At 40.5% G+C, this 14,480-nt stretch overlaps 1 protein-coding gene across 3 annotated transcripts in view; it reads left to right on the plus strand.

Annotated features, from left to right (window-relative positions):
• The window catches only part of LOC140466954 (NACHT, LRR and PYD domains-containing protein 1 homolog), a 32,442-nt gene extending 18,235 nt beyond the window's left edge, over positions 1-14,207 (plus strand). For all 3 annotated transcript variants that reach the window (XM_072562825.1, XM_072562826.1, XM_072562827.1), the window contains exons 7-10: positions 1,006-2,719; positions 8,135-8,221; positions 8,324-8,491; positions 11,258-14,207. In XM_072562825.1, the coding sequence (XP_072418926.1) occupies positions 1,006-2,719; positions 8,135-8,221; positions 8,324-8,491; positions 11,258-11,597 (2,309 nt within the window). In that variant the 3' untranslated portion in view covers positions 11,598-14,207. The remainder of the gene's footprint in view (positions 1-1,005; positions 2,720-8,134; positions 8,222-8,323; positions 8,492-11,257) is intronic.
• Positions 14,208-14,480: the final 273 nt, after the last annotated feature.

The following is a 14,480-nucleotide window of genomic DNA, read 5'->3' on the forward strand; positions in this document are numbered from 1 at the left end:
AAATTAGCGAGGAAAGAATAGAATGTTACTGATTAAACAAATTTGGAATATTGGTTCCGTTATCTCTATATACTAAAGGAGATAAAAAATATAGATTAAAACTATGTAAGTGCTTTGGAAACATATTAAAAGACCAGTAACCTACCAGGTTTACTTTGTTATGAAACCATTTCTGTAATTCCTTCAGAATCACTCACAGATGAATAGGGAAGGAGGTAGAACTTAAAAACTGTGATAATGTTATGTGAATGTTCCTTCCCACGCTACTCTGATGAAAAGTCTGACTTGGTTTTCATGTTCCCTTTCAAAAAAAAATGTTTGGAATACTCTTCCAAACCTGCTTATTAAAGCGTACCAATGTGAAGCTTAAACATTACACCAGTTTAACATCAGATTTTTGTGTTCTGGCATCTTCCGTGGTGATGATCTTGCCATGTTGAACACCAAGGTATTAATGACATAGAGTACTGAGTGCCCAAATTGTCTATGTCATGCAAATGGGGAGGTGTTGATCTTTGGCGTTGGAATAAACTGTCTAGTAGAGGCCATCGTGTAGATATACAAGCCACATGTTGCCCACAAGGGTTTTATTTTCTGCCAGAAGAGTTAGTGAACTTCTGTGTTGAAATTTTCTGGTTCCAGTGTTGCTGACAGATGACGGGGAACCACAGCAAGACAGGTATAGTACCCTGACACATTTTATCTTTCAGGAAAATGACTAACTGCAAACTAAATGGGAGTCCAATTTCTAAACAGATAATATGGTGTCGGGAAATGATGGGTTCATCCATCTGAGTTCCTGCTCCCACTTAGCCATTAAAATCATGCCCCAGATATTAAGTGCTGAAAATGAACATATAAATGCTATAAATGTTTAGAATTTGAAGTAAAGGGAGGTGGACATTTATGAAAGCTGAATATGTGACTGAATGCCTGGTGCCTGTTTCTGAATGAAACTGTTTCTTCCCACTTTGTGTATTGAGAATTTCAACCATTTCCTTCCAGATGTCATTGAAAGTTACAAAAAGGACATTTTGAAAAATCGAACAGAATTTGACAAAATGTCACATGGGAAGGCCAAAGCCTACAGCTTACTTGACAGAATAATCGATATCACCTCTCCCATGAAACAGATCACAGGTCTTGCTCCAGATTTTGTGCCAGGAGTGAAAGCTGCACAACTACTGTCATTGCCGCAGAAAGCAAACTACCCTTCAAAGCGAGTCCTGTTGATCGGTGACAAAGGAGTGGGGAAAAGCTGGGCTATAGCCAGCATCCAGCAAGAGTGGGCAGAATCTCAGCTAAGTCAACCAAGGTGCATCATTGTTTTCAGATGCTGTGACTTCAATGGAGTTGAAAGAAAGACGACTCTCCGGAAACTGCTTAAGAAGCAGTTTGAGTCATTGTCATCAGTCCTAACAGAACTTCTTCGTAACCCTGAGGATGTATTATTCATTTTGGATGGACTGGATGAATTCAGCAATCAGTTGCAATGTAATCCACTGGATGGCGATTTTAACATAGACACTGAGGCTGAAGTAAATATTCTTGTTTACAGACTCATTGCAGGAGATCTCCTTTCGACAGCACAGGTATGGGTTACCTCCCGATGGAATACTGAGCAGCTTGAATCTCACAAGAAGTATTTTGATTGCATCCTTATTATCTCTGGGTTTACCAACGATCAGTTAAAAGGATATTGTGAAATATTCTTTCAGAGAAAACAAAGCGCAGCAGGAATGTATGAACACGTGATTAAATATGAGACCATCAACTGCCTGATGTCAAATCCACTCAACAGCTATATCCTGTGCAATATTTTGGAAAGATGTAACGGCAGTCACACTGTGATGGCAGATATGTCAATGACGCACAGTAAAGTACTCTTGCTGTTCCTTTATAGCCTGGTTCACTGCAGGACATCTGACGAGTCAGTGGTCATTATTGAAAACTCTGGGGCTGAACAGAAAGACAAATTGCTTCAAGATACTATCCTGAAATTGGGGGAACTGTCCTTCAACAATTTGCTGTCAGGGAAACTTGAAATAAAAATAGATGATATGTGTCACTATGAAATAGATCCAGATGTTCTTTCAAAGTATTTTTCAAATCTTATCTTGGAAAAAGAGTATAAAGGCCAAAGAATCCTTGAGTTCTGCCATGTCATGCTAAAGGAATATTTTGCAGCTTTGTATTGTGCAACTTCACTGAAAGATGACGCTGAAGAGTTGGTCAAATGTCTGGATCTTTGGTGTTTTGGGAGAACACCACAGAATCAAAAAAGCCAATACTATTTGAGATCATTTAAGGCTGAACACACAGAGATGCTGTACAATTTCACAAGGTTTCTCATGGGCTGCTTAAAAGCAAGAAGAGGTAGCAAGTTGTGGGACTGTAATGCTTCACTCACTCATTCTACAGCCAGAGCTCTAGTGACTTGGTTCAAAGAATGTCTTGAACGAAGTTGCAAAAAGTCCAAGCTGCTGAATTTAATGCATTGTCTTTTTGAATTGCATGATTCAACTATAACAACAGAGGTATCTCCTCACTTCAAGCATGTAGATTTTTTCAACATTTCTCTGAGCCGACTAGACCTTTCTGCGTTATGTTACTGTCTCCGTCATTCTGCTGTGGAAGAATTGGATTTAAGACTCTGTACTATAGCGGACGATGGAATAAAACAGCTCAAGGATGTGCTATTCAAATGCAAAACTGTTCTGTGAGTAATATCATTCATAAGAATTTAAAGGAACAGGTTTACAATCTGCAAGGAATAAAATCTTGCATTTGGGTGCTTTGCCCTGTACCATCTTTCGCTGTGTTTCCCTTTGTCGCGCATTTTCTGCTTCAGTTCTGCCCTGATCAAATTTAATGCCTGCATTGTGTCACGTCCAGTCGTGGAGATAAGTTGTACAATATCCCATCAATTATGCCTGAAAATTACACTGCAATATGTGATTGGATTTCTTTGCTATAGGTCTTTCTGCTATATTTCAGAGATTCTTTTTAAAAAAGTATTTCTAAATTCATTTTGTTTGCCTTACTGTTTGGTTAGTTTGCTGTAAAATACATTGATGGCAAGGTCTGCTGTAAATCTCAGATAAACTTAATTATGTATTTGCTATAATCATGACAGGACGAATGTGCAGTTAATTAAGCCCCAAGTCATGAATCAAACATAACATTTAAATTCAATCAACAAAACAGCAAATTTTTTCCCTTTGCACCATTATTCAGAATTAAAGTAATTTTGCACTATATTTCTTCAGTAAAATGAAAATATTCCATTATTCCAACACAAAACCTTCCTTAACAAAAGTGGCAGGATTGGCTAATATATAAACTCTAATCCAGAATTAGAATAATGTCCCTTTTCAATCACAAAATAAAACCTCTCAAACACACAGGACACCAATCACTCTGCAGAGATAATAGTTTTTAAAAAATGAAATGGAAATACAGCCTTATTAAGCAAAGATCTGTGAAACCAAGGATGGAAATGTATGACTCCTCCAGTCCATCAACGTCCATCAACTTTCTTGTTGGCAAAACTCAAATTGATGACAGCTATATTCTGATCATTTAAACACGGTTCAATTGGAAATCAAGCTGGAAATTGGTCACAACTCAGCTCTCCGGATTGTAAGTCGAAGATTGTGGTGCTGGAGAAGCACAGCCAGTTAGGAGCAGTCTCTGTGCTGTCCCAGCACCACACTCTTCGACTCTGATCTCTAGCACCTGCAGTCCTCACTTTCTCTCAGGATTATAAGTTAGTCAAAGTACTCGGGTGTTGACTTTATCAAGTTTCCAAATTTCATGTGAAAGAATTGTAGATTGTGGTGCCAATAGTTGCTGCAAAAACAACAGAGCTTGGTTTGAAAGGATATGGCAGACACCTGATTTAGTCACTGATTGCTAGATTGTAATCTCTTCTGCCAAAATTGCTTACCCTTCCAGAATCATCTAGAGCACAAAGGTGACCCTCTGCTTCCTCTCATCTATATGACCGCACCCTTCTGAGTTGATTTTAACATTCTCATTGTTTCCAAGGCCCTGCTGTTACCTACCTCTCCAATCCGGCCCAACCCTTCAACACTTCGAGATATCCAGACTCATCTAAATCTGGTTTCTTCAGCATCCCAAATTATTGCTCCAACTTTCAGCTGTAAATGTGCTATGGTATAGAATTTGCTCCCTTGTACTGAAGAAGGGTCATTGGACTCAAAACGTTAACTCTACTTCCTCTTCACAGATGTTGCCAGGCCTGCTGAGTTTCTCAAGCAATTTCGGTTTTTGTTTGATTGCCTTAATTACTGGACAAATAGGCTTTGAAAGGATTAAGTGACTTTGATACTATTGGTTCCCTTTCTGGTCTCATACTTTTGTTTTATCATCATGAATCAGTAAAGAAGACAAACCAGAAGCTAGAAATCTCTCTTGAATCATCTTTTCTGTCTCAGCAGAACTGGTAGTTTCCACATACCAGTGTTTCTGTGTTCCGAGTAAAACTGAAGAATTGGACAGTGACCAGTTCCCAAAGACTTAAATCCAAGTTGGAATTGATTTTGTTCATCTGATCTAATGCTCCTTATGCCACTCAGAATTAAATTTTATTCTGTGATGTCACTCTGAAGATTATTGGAATTCTTTGCTTTGTAGATATAAATTGTTTTGCTGTTGATTATGATCTGTGTGATCTCACTGGGCACAAATTGACTGATATGTTTATCTGTAAAATAGCAGTGACTATACTAGAAATGTATTACATCAGCTTGGAAATGTTTTGGAGAATCCTGAGTCCATGAAGGTGTCACATGAATATACATAATTTCTTTTTTTCTTATCTCTGGTGGGGCCAGGAGCTACAGGGCAAATATCTATTGTTTTGAAGAGGCCTAACAATTACATCAGTTTAGAAACTTTATATCCTTGTTTATTCTCGTATCAATACAACCTTCCTATGCCCTAATGAAGAGTCAATGGACTCAAAACGTTAATTCTGCTTTCTTCTCACAAATGCTGCCAGACCCACAGAGTTTTGCCAGCAATTTCCATTTTTGCTTCCTCTGTTGTTACAGGTATTTTGTCCAAAAATGTACTTTATTCGTAAAACGTGTATAAACATAAACATTTCAAATCAGACATTCTGGAAAGTGCAATAGTACTTGCAATTTTTCTCCATAGAGTATGTTGCATCCTTAGGAATCTCATGACAATGCAATGGCATTCACTCGATGAATTCAATGACATGCATACAGCCTGATGATTCCATAATTTAACAGCCCTTTGGTGCACTATGGCTGACTGTTTTTAGATGGTGAAACTATCCCCATTGTGTTTTTGTGGGCAGCTGCCTCAAGCTTTAATGTGTCCCTGAGCACATGGTTCTGACCTTAGAATGTGCCAGTCTGTAATCCACAGCTGTGACAACTTTGCAATAGAGGACCAACAAGGTTCTGGCAGACCAAAGAGTGCCTTCCACTGAAACCACTTCAGATGTCCAGCATCTGCAGTTCTTTGTTTGATGTTTATCTCAGTGTATGTCCCTGGGGATAACCTGTAGAGCACAGAGTATTGCATCACTGACACCTTCCCAGGCCTTCTTTGAAAAGGCACATTCCACAGAAGGTGAATGACAGTGTCTTCATCACCACACTTCCCGTGAGAGACTCAGAGACTTTGGATGTGTATAAAGGGCCTGACGTAGTGTGTCTTTCTGACACCCAGTCATTCCGCACTTTGGTGCTTGTGTCCTGGAGATGATTTGATTTATTATTGTCACGTATACTGAGATACAGTGAAAAGTATTGTATTCCGTGCTAACCAGACAGATCATCCCTTAGAGAAGTACATCAGGGTAATTAAGGAAATCTGCGAAATGACTTTAACAGTCTGCTCACAGAATCCACTGTCTCCTTTCCCTCATGACCTTGAAGGTGTTACATGCAGACCAGTGCCAAATGGACCTACAGATAGCGAAGCTCATTATTGAAAGGATGGTTTAATCAAGACATTTTTGTGTATTCGGCACTCCAAGACAGTAACAAAGAATCTCTTAAAAATTAAACTATTTAAAACCATTGCTAGATCATATTTACCTAATAATACTTAATACAAAAATTTTCCTTTTTTGTCATTGGCCAGAGCTTGTTCCCCTAACAGTGCTGCTCTTCTTAATATCTTCTTTTCAGTCAGATGATAAAAGGGGACATGAGATAGCTTTGGCAAATAGAATTAAGGAGAATCCAAAGAGTTTTTACAAATACATTAAGGACAAAAGGATAACTAGGGAGAGAATAGGGCCCCTCAAAGATCAGCAAGGCGGCCTTTGTGTGGAACCGCAGAAAATGGGGGAGATACTAAATGAGTATTTTGCATCAGTATTTACTGTGGAAAAGGATATGGAAGATATAGAATGTAGGGAAATAGATGGTGACACCTTGCAAATGCGCATATTACAGAGGAGGAAGTGCTGGATGTCTTGGAACACATAAAGGTATATAAATCCCCAGGACCTGATCAGGTGTACCCTAGAACTCTGTGGGAAGCTAGAGAAGTGATTGCTGGGCCTCTTACTGAGGTATTTATATCATCAATAGTCGCAGGTGAGGTACTGGAAGACACGGGTTGGCTAATGTGGTGCCACTGTTTAAGAAGGGCAGTAAAGACAAGCCAGGGAACTGTAGACCGGTGAGCCTGACCTCGGTGGTGGGCAAGTTGTTGGAGGGAATCCTGAGGGACAGGATATACATGTATTTGGAAAGGCAAGGACTGATTACGGATAGTCAACATGGCTTTGTGCATGGGAAATCATGTCTCACAAACTTGATTGCGTCTTTTGAAGAAGTAACAAAGAGGATTGATGAGGGCAGAGTGGTAGATGTGATCTATATGGATTTCAGTAAGGTGTTCGACAAGGTTCCCCATGGGAGATTGATTAGCAAGGTTAGATATCATGGAATACAGCGAGAACCAGCCATTTGGATACAGAACTGGCTCAAAGGTAGAAGACAAGAGGGTGGTGGTGGAGGGTTGTTTTTCAAACTGGAGGCCTGTGACCAGTGGAGTGCCACAAGGATCAGTGCTGGGTCCACGACTTTTTGTCATTTACGTAAATGATCTGGATGCGAGCATAAGAGGTACAGTTAGTAATTTTGCAGATGACACCAAAATTGGAGATGTAGTGGATAGCAAAGAAGGTGGCCTCAGATTGTAATAGGATCTTGACCAGACGGGCCAATGGGCTGAGAAGTGGCAGATGGTGTTTAATTCAGATAAATGCGAGGTGCTGCATTTTGTGAAAGCAAATCTTAGCAGGACTTAGACACTTAATGGTAAGGTCCTAGGGAGTGTTGCTGAACAAAGAGACCTTGGAGTGCAGGTTCATAGCTCCTTGAAAGTGGAGTCGCAGGTAGATAGGATAGTGAAGAAGGCGTTTGGTATGTTTTCTTTTATTAGTCAGAGTATTGAGTACAGGAATTGAGAGGTCATATTGCAAATGTACAGGACATTGGTGAGGCCACTGTTGGAATATTGCATGCAATTCTGGTCTCCTTCCTATCGGAAAGGTGTTGTGAAACTTGAAAGGGTTCAGTAAAGATTTACAAGGAGGTTGCCAGGATTGGATGATTTGAGCTATAGGGAGAGGCTGAACAGGCTGGGGCTGTTTTCCCTGGAACGTCGGAAGTTGAGGGGTGACCTTATAGAGGTTTATAAAATCCTGAGGGGCATGGATAGGATAAATAGACAAAGTCTTTTCCCTGGGGTGTGGAAGTCCAGAACTAGAAGGCTCAAGTTTAGGGTGAGAGGGGAAAGATATAAAAGAGACCTAAGGGGCAACCTTTTCACACAGAGGGTGGTACGTGTATGGAATGAGCTGCCAGAGGAAGTGGGAGAGGCTGGTACAATTGCAACATTTAAGAGGCATTTGGATGGGTATTTGAATAGGAAGGGTTTGGAAGGATATGTGCCATGTGCTGGCAGGTGGGACGAGATTGGGTTGGGATATCTGGTAGGCATGGACAAGTTGGACCGAAGGGTCTGTTTCCATGCTGTACATCTCTATGACTATGACTCTATGATCCTTATTTGGCAAGTATTCAAAACTGAGTGTCTTTACTATCTTATATTACAGTGTAAGCTCCAACAAACTGACTGAGAAGTCAGCAGAGATTTTGAGTGACATTCTTCAAGACCCAAAATGCAGAATTGAGACATTATCGTAAGTACTTAAATCATATCATTTTTTAAAAAGAATTTGTTCAAGTTTAGTAAAAAATCTGATCATTGTCATGTCTGTCTCTGAATTTCTTGTTTCATTTAGATGTGGCACAAACTGTTTTGGTGCCAGAGGAGCTCAGTTTTTTTGGAAAGCTTTGACAAGAAACCAAAGGCTCAAATCTCTTCGTTTGTATGATAATAAGATTACAGATGAAGGTATAAAAAACATGGTTGATTACCTGAGTTACAATACAACTCTTGAGAGGCTCTAGTAAGTATGTAGCATGTGTGCTGGCACATGAATGTAAATATTTTATGTAAATATGTAATTTCTTGTAAAGTAACAAACAAATGTATGCATATGCATCATTACTGACTCCGGTTAGTTGGAATGGTGAATGAACGCAAACTGTTGGAAACATAATGCAAATACTAGCCTGCTATCTTATCCCTCCCCCCACAAACATTTGACCTCACTCTCCACCCTAAAGTGTCTGGATTATTTATCAGTGGTGAAATGATTAGTGCCAAATTACTTTCACAAAGAAAGTTTATCTTTTCTGTACCATTATGTAGGAGTACTTAATCTGTTGTCAGAGGATTTTTTTCTTCAAGACTGGAATAGGAAGCAAATACAGTGTTTATTATAAAATCATGGAAAGCAAGCGCGCTCTCAATGTGAGCTGCTCGCAAGTTCCCTGAATTGAAGGCGTCATACTAATACCAACTGAGAAAGGAGATAAATCAACATTGTAGAACAGATCATAAACCTTGAAGGAATTTTTAAAAAAGAAACAGTGTGTGGGTTTGGGATAATAAAAGCAGGATAAATAACGCAAGTATATTGGGAACTTGACTCCAACCAGCTTTAGGATAATATATTCTGTCGTAGACCAGCATGTAGGCTATTCAAGACTTGGAATTGTGTAATGAGACAGAATTGATCAGTAAACTTAGCATAAAGAAACCTCTAAATCACAGTGATCATAACGTGATAAAATTTGATATTCACTTAGGTAATGAAAAATGTTAGTCTAGGACAGGTATTTTAGATTTTAAAAAAGAGGAAATGATGTGGATATGAGCATTGGAAAAAATAAAGTGAGAAACCAAAATCCAACGTAGGATAATAACGATGTCAGTGATGGACTTTTATTTTGCTTTTGTGATAAATCTTCATTGAGAGTTGTTAATTATGGAACATTTTAAGCAGGCAGTTACTGCCCCTTTTATCAGATCTTAGCCTCAGACTTAAACTTAACAATTAACACTGTTTTGCTTACAATAACATCCACTACATTTTCCCCCATTAAGTAGATTCGTACCTTTTGCACACTTAAATGAGAGATTCCTCATTTATTTGTGAGGAATTCATTGCCTCAGTGAATCATAGAATTCCTACCGCCTGGAAACAGGCCAATATGGCCTATGTAATCCACACCGCCCTTCTCAAGAAAATCCTACCCTGACCCTGCACTTCTCATGGCCAATCCATCTAGCCTGCCCATCTTTGGACTGTGGAGGGGAAACCGGAGAACACGGAGAAAACCTCTGCAGACAGAGACTGTGCAGACTCCACACAGACAGTCACCTGAGGGTGGAATTGAACCTGATCCCTGGTGCTGTGAGGCAGCAATGCTAACCTCTGAGCAATCAAGCTGCCTGTGATTTCAAGTTTTTCTGGTTGCCAGTTATCTAAGTATTGCTTTGACATATTTAAAGCTGTTCTCTCTTCTTTGCAGCCTGCCTAACACAGCAACCCTCCACCCCAACAAAATTTGCAGCCTCTTAGACTAGGCATTGTGTAATGAGAGAGGATTGATTAGCAACATTGTGGTGCAAGATCCTTTGGGGAAGCATGACCAAAGTATGGTAGAATTTTTCATTACAATGGAGAGTGACACCACTAAATCTCAAAGTAGGGCCCGAACTTAAAGAAAGCTAATTTTGATGGTATGAGGCGTGCATTATCTCGGATGAACTCACCAAGGATACTTAAATGGTTGATGGTGGATAGGAAATAGCAAACATTTAAAGAACACATGTATGAATTTCAACAATTGTACAGGTGCAGCAAGCAGTGAAGAAAGCTAATGTTATGCTGGCCCTCATAGCAAGAGGATTTGAGTAAGGATGTCTTGCTGCAGTTATACAGGGTCTTGGTGAGAGCACACCTTGAGTATTGTGTGCAGTTTTGGCCTCCCAGTCTGAGGAAGGACATTCTTGCTATTGAGGGAGTCCAGCGAAGGTTCACCAGACTGACTCCCAGGATGGCAGGACTGACATATGGGGATAAACTGAATCGAATGGGCTTGTCCTCACTGGAATTTAGAAGAATGATGGGGAATCACATAGAAATATATAAAATCCCAATGGCACAGAAGAGGCTAGATGCGGGAAAAATGTTCCTGATTTTGGGTAAGTCCAGAACTAGGGGTCACAGTCTAAGAATAAGGGGTAAGCCATTCAGGGCTGAGATGTGTAAGAATTTCTTCGCTCAGTTGTGAACCTGTGGAGTTGTCTCCCATCAGAAGCTGTTGGGTCCAGTTCACTAGATATATTTAAGAGGGAACTGGATGCGGCACTTGTGCCTAAAGGGATCAAGGAGTATGGAGACAAAGCGAAAATGGGATATTGAGATTGCATGATTATATTGAATGGTGATGGAGGCTGAAAAGGCCAAACTCCTGCACCTAGTTTCTGTGTTTCTGCTGAAAAGCCTAATCCCAGCAGAAGGCACTTTAGGTTGCCCCAGTGATTAAATTGTCCCAGGAATCTTTAGTGGTATCATGACAAATTCCACAGTTTCGACATGTATTTTAAGCATTGTAGAATGGGAAAATGACATTAAGGTCGAAGTTCATCGATGATCTAGTTGAATAGTTGGGCAGGCTCAGAGATCCAATGACCTACTCCTTCTCTGATTTTCTTTGTTCCTCTATACAGTTCTTTCTGATATTTCTGATCATCACACATTTTGTGAGGATTTATGAATGGTTAACGTTTTTGCTAATTATAATTGTCTTCCCATTTTCAGTTTGTGTGTAAATGAATTCAGTGACGATGGACTGAAGAACATTCAACAAATCAAAGAGGTGCAACAGCATCTGAAGATTGTCACTAAAATCATAGAAGATGAAGATTTGTTACTCCGGGTTGAAACACAGATAAATGAGTTACACTCTCAAAGCAAGGAGTATAACCAGGAATGGCTTCAAACAATCATGAAGTCCATACTGAAAGATCTTGGAGATGAGAGTGAAATAACAGACCAGATGATAAAGAATAGGGTGGGAAACATTAAGGAAAGTATAAACAAATTTCTGTTGAAAAAAACAGTGATAGCAGTTGGAAGCAAGTCTACATTTAGCACTTAAAAGTTGCTCATTTAGACTGTGAGATGAGAATGACAGACTTTGACATCAAGGTTAGCATTTGACGGAGTATAGTTTTACAACACTGGGTAAACGCCTCTGCTAATTTAAGCAGAAAAAGGTCACCTCATGCCATAATCTGTTAAAATTTGAGAGGCAAAGAACTATCCCAGAGGTCACTATTTAAAGTAAAATTAACAATTTCATTCTCTAAGTTCAAGTGAGAATAATAAAACCAACAACTATTTACAATTCCTTTCCCATAAACCTATCTTTTACCTCCTACTCTACAATACTAGTCCAAAAGAAAAATCCTGATTAAGATTAACAGAAAAAAATTATGTTTTAAAAAAAACAGTCAGCTTTGTTGATTCTGCTTTGTAGATTTTCCACTTGTAGATTTTTCTCTAGGAGAAAGTGAGGACTACAGATGCTGGAGATCAGAGTTGAGAGTGTGGTGCTGGAAAAGCACAGTAGGTCAGGCAGCATCCGAGGAGCAGGAGAATTGACGTTTCAGACATAAGCCCTTAATCGGGAATGAGGCTTGTGGGGCGGGGCTAAGAGATAAATAGGAGGAGGTTAGGTTGGGGACAGGTAGTTGGGAAAGCAATAGGTGGATGAAGGTGAGGGAGAAGGTGATAGATCAGAGGGGGTAGTGACGGATGGGTCTAGAGGGTGGTGCGGAGTTGGAGTTTTGGGACTGGGATTTGTGGGGGGGGGAGGGGAAATGAGGAAGCAGTTGAAATCCACATTTATCCCGTGTGGTTACAGGGTCCCAAGGTGGAATATGAGGCGTTCCTCCTCCAGGCATCGGGTGGTAATGGTTTGGTGGTGGATGAGGCCCAGGACCTGCATGTCCTTGACAGAGTGGGAGAGTGAGTTGAAGTGTTCAGCCAAGGGCAGTGGGGTTAGTGGGTGCGAATGTCCCAGTGATGTTCTCTGAAACAATCTGCAAGAAGGCATCCTGTCTCCCCGATGTAGAGGTGACCACACTAGGTTCAATGGATGCAGTAGATGATATTGGGAGAGGCGTGGGTGAATTTCTCACGGATGTGGAAGAATGCCTTGGGGCCTTGAATGGAGGTGAGGGGAGTGGTGTGGGTCCAAGTTTTGACCTTTCTGCGGTGGCAAGGAAATGTGCCAGGAGTGGGGTGTGCGGACCTGACGAGGGAATCACGGAGGGAATGGTCTTTTCGGAACACTGCTAGGAGTGGGGAGGGAAATATATCTGGTGGTGGGGTCCATTTGGAGGTGATGGAAGTGGTGGAGGATGATGTGTTGTATACGGAGGTTGGTGGAGTGGAAGGTGAGGACCGGGGGGTTCTGCCCTTGTTGCTTTGGGAGGGGTGGGGGTTCAAGGGCAGTGGTGCATGGTGGAGGAGATGTGCTGGAGGGCATAGTCAATCACGTGGGATGGGAAGTTGCAATTGTGAAAAAGGAGGCCATCTGAAACTTTCTGAGGTGGAATTGGTCATTCTGGGAATAAATGCGGTAGAGGCGGAGGAATTGGGAATAAGAGATGGCATTTTTACAGGAGGTTGGGTGGGAGGAGGTGTAGTCTAGGTAGCTGTGGGAATCAGTGGGCTTGTAATATATGTCTGTGGTTAGCACAAGATGGCGCCGATACAGTCAATGATGTAGCAGAGGCACAGGTGTGGGCTGGTGCCGGTGTAACTGCGGAAGATGGACTGTTCCACATATCCGACAAATAGGCAGGCATAGCTAGGTCCCATGTGGGTGCCTATGGTTTGGAGGAAGTGGAGGGATTGGAAGGAAAAGTTGTGGAGGGTGAGGACCGGTTCACCCAGACGGATGAGGGTGTCAGTGGGGTATCGTTTGGGACAGCATGAGAGGGAGAAATGGAGGGCTTGATTTTTCTCTAGGTCAGCTTCGATGTTCTGCTTCACAAACTCCTTGTAGACAGGTACCTTTCAGAGAGCTCTTCAACTAGCAGTTGGTATTTGTGGATGCCCTTGGCAGTTTGTCTTCTAACTGTTCACAATGTCTGGTTTTACACCGCAAAACATCAGATTCTTTCATTGGTTTTAATATTATCAAAATACTAAATTCAAATTTGATTGGATTTTAGTATATTGGGGCATAATTTAAACTGATTGGCTGAATTTGAATTTGTTTTTGTTTCATGGCAACTCATCTATAGCTTCTTGTTTGCCAAGTGTTACATTCTTACTTTGTTCAGGACTCTCTGTGCTTTGTCAGTCCTTGCTAGTTTTTCATCGCTCTTAAAGGTACAGTACACCTCCACACCTTCATAACACCTCCCTCCTTAAGAAAAGAATGAACCATCATAATGGAAAGATAGCTTCTTTTTTTCTCTATTCCTTAAGTTCATATTAATGTCTTCCTACACAATATATTGAATAGATACCAGTCTTATCTATAATTTATCAGTTAAATCTACAACAATGCCTCTACGATTACATTCTTACAACCCGAAGCATGTATGATATGTAAATTAAAAGTCTGTATCATAAGCCTCCAACAAAATGTCTCATATTCTTGTCTTTAAAGTGTTCTAAGAATGTAAGAGAATTGTGATCTGTGTACACAAGTCTCTGACACATTTTTCGTGACATATACATTAAAATGTAATGCCAGTACCAAACTCAATAGTTATTTTTCGATCGTGGAGTATTTCCTCTGGTGGATGTTGAGTCTCTTAGAAAAGTAACCAACTGCAATTCAGTCCCATCCTCATCTTTCTGTAGCAGTACAGCTCCAACTCCTATGTCACTAGCAACTTTGAAAGATTTTGAAAATTTTGGTGCAGCCAAAACTGGTGTGGTAGTTAGTATTGCTTTCAAATAGTTGAATGCCTCCTGGCATTATTCTGTCCAATGTAACTTTGTGTTCTTCTTCAGCAAA

The sequence above is a fragment of the Chiloscyllium punctatum genome, chromosome 44 (assembly GCF_047496795.1).
Source record: "Chiloscyllium punctatum isolate Juve2018m chromosome 44, sChiPun1.3, whole genome shotgun sequence".
Classification (NCBI taxonomy): domain Eukaryota; kingdom Metazoa; phylum Chordata; class Chondrichthyes; order Orectolobiformes; family Hemiscylliidae; genus Chiloscyllium; species Chiloscyllium punctatum.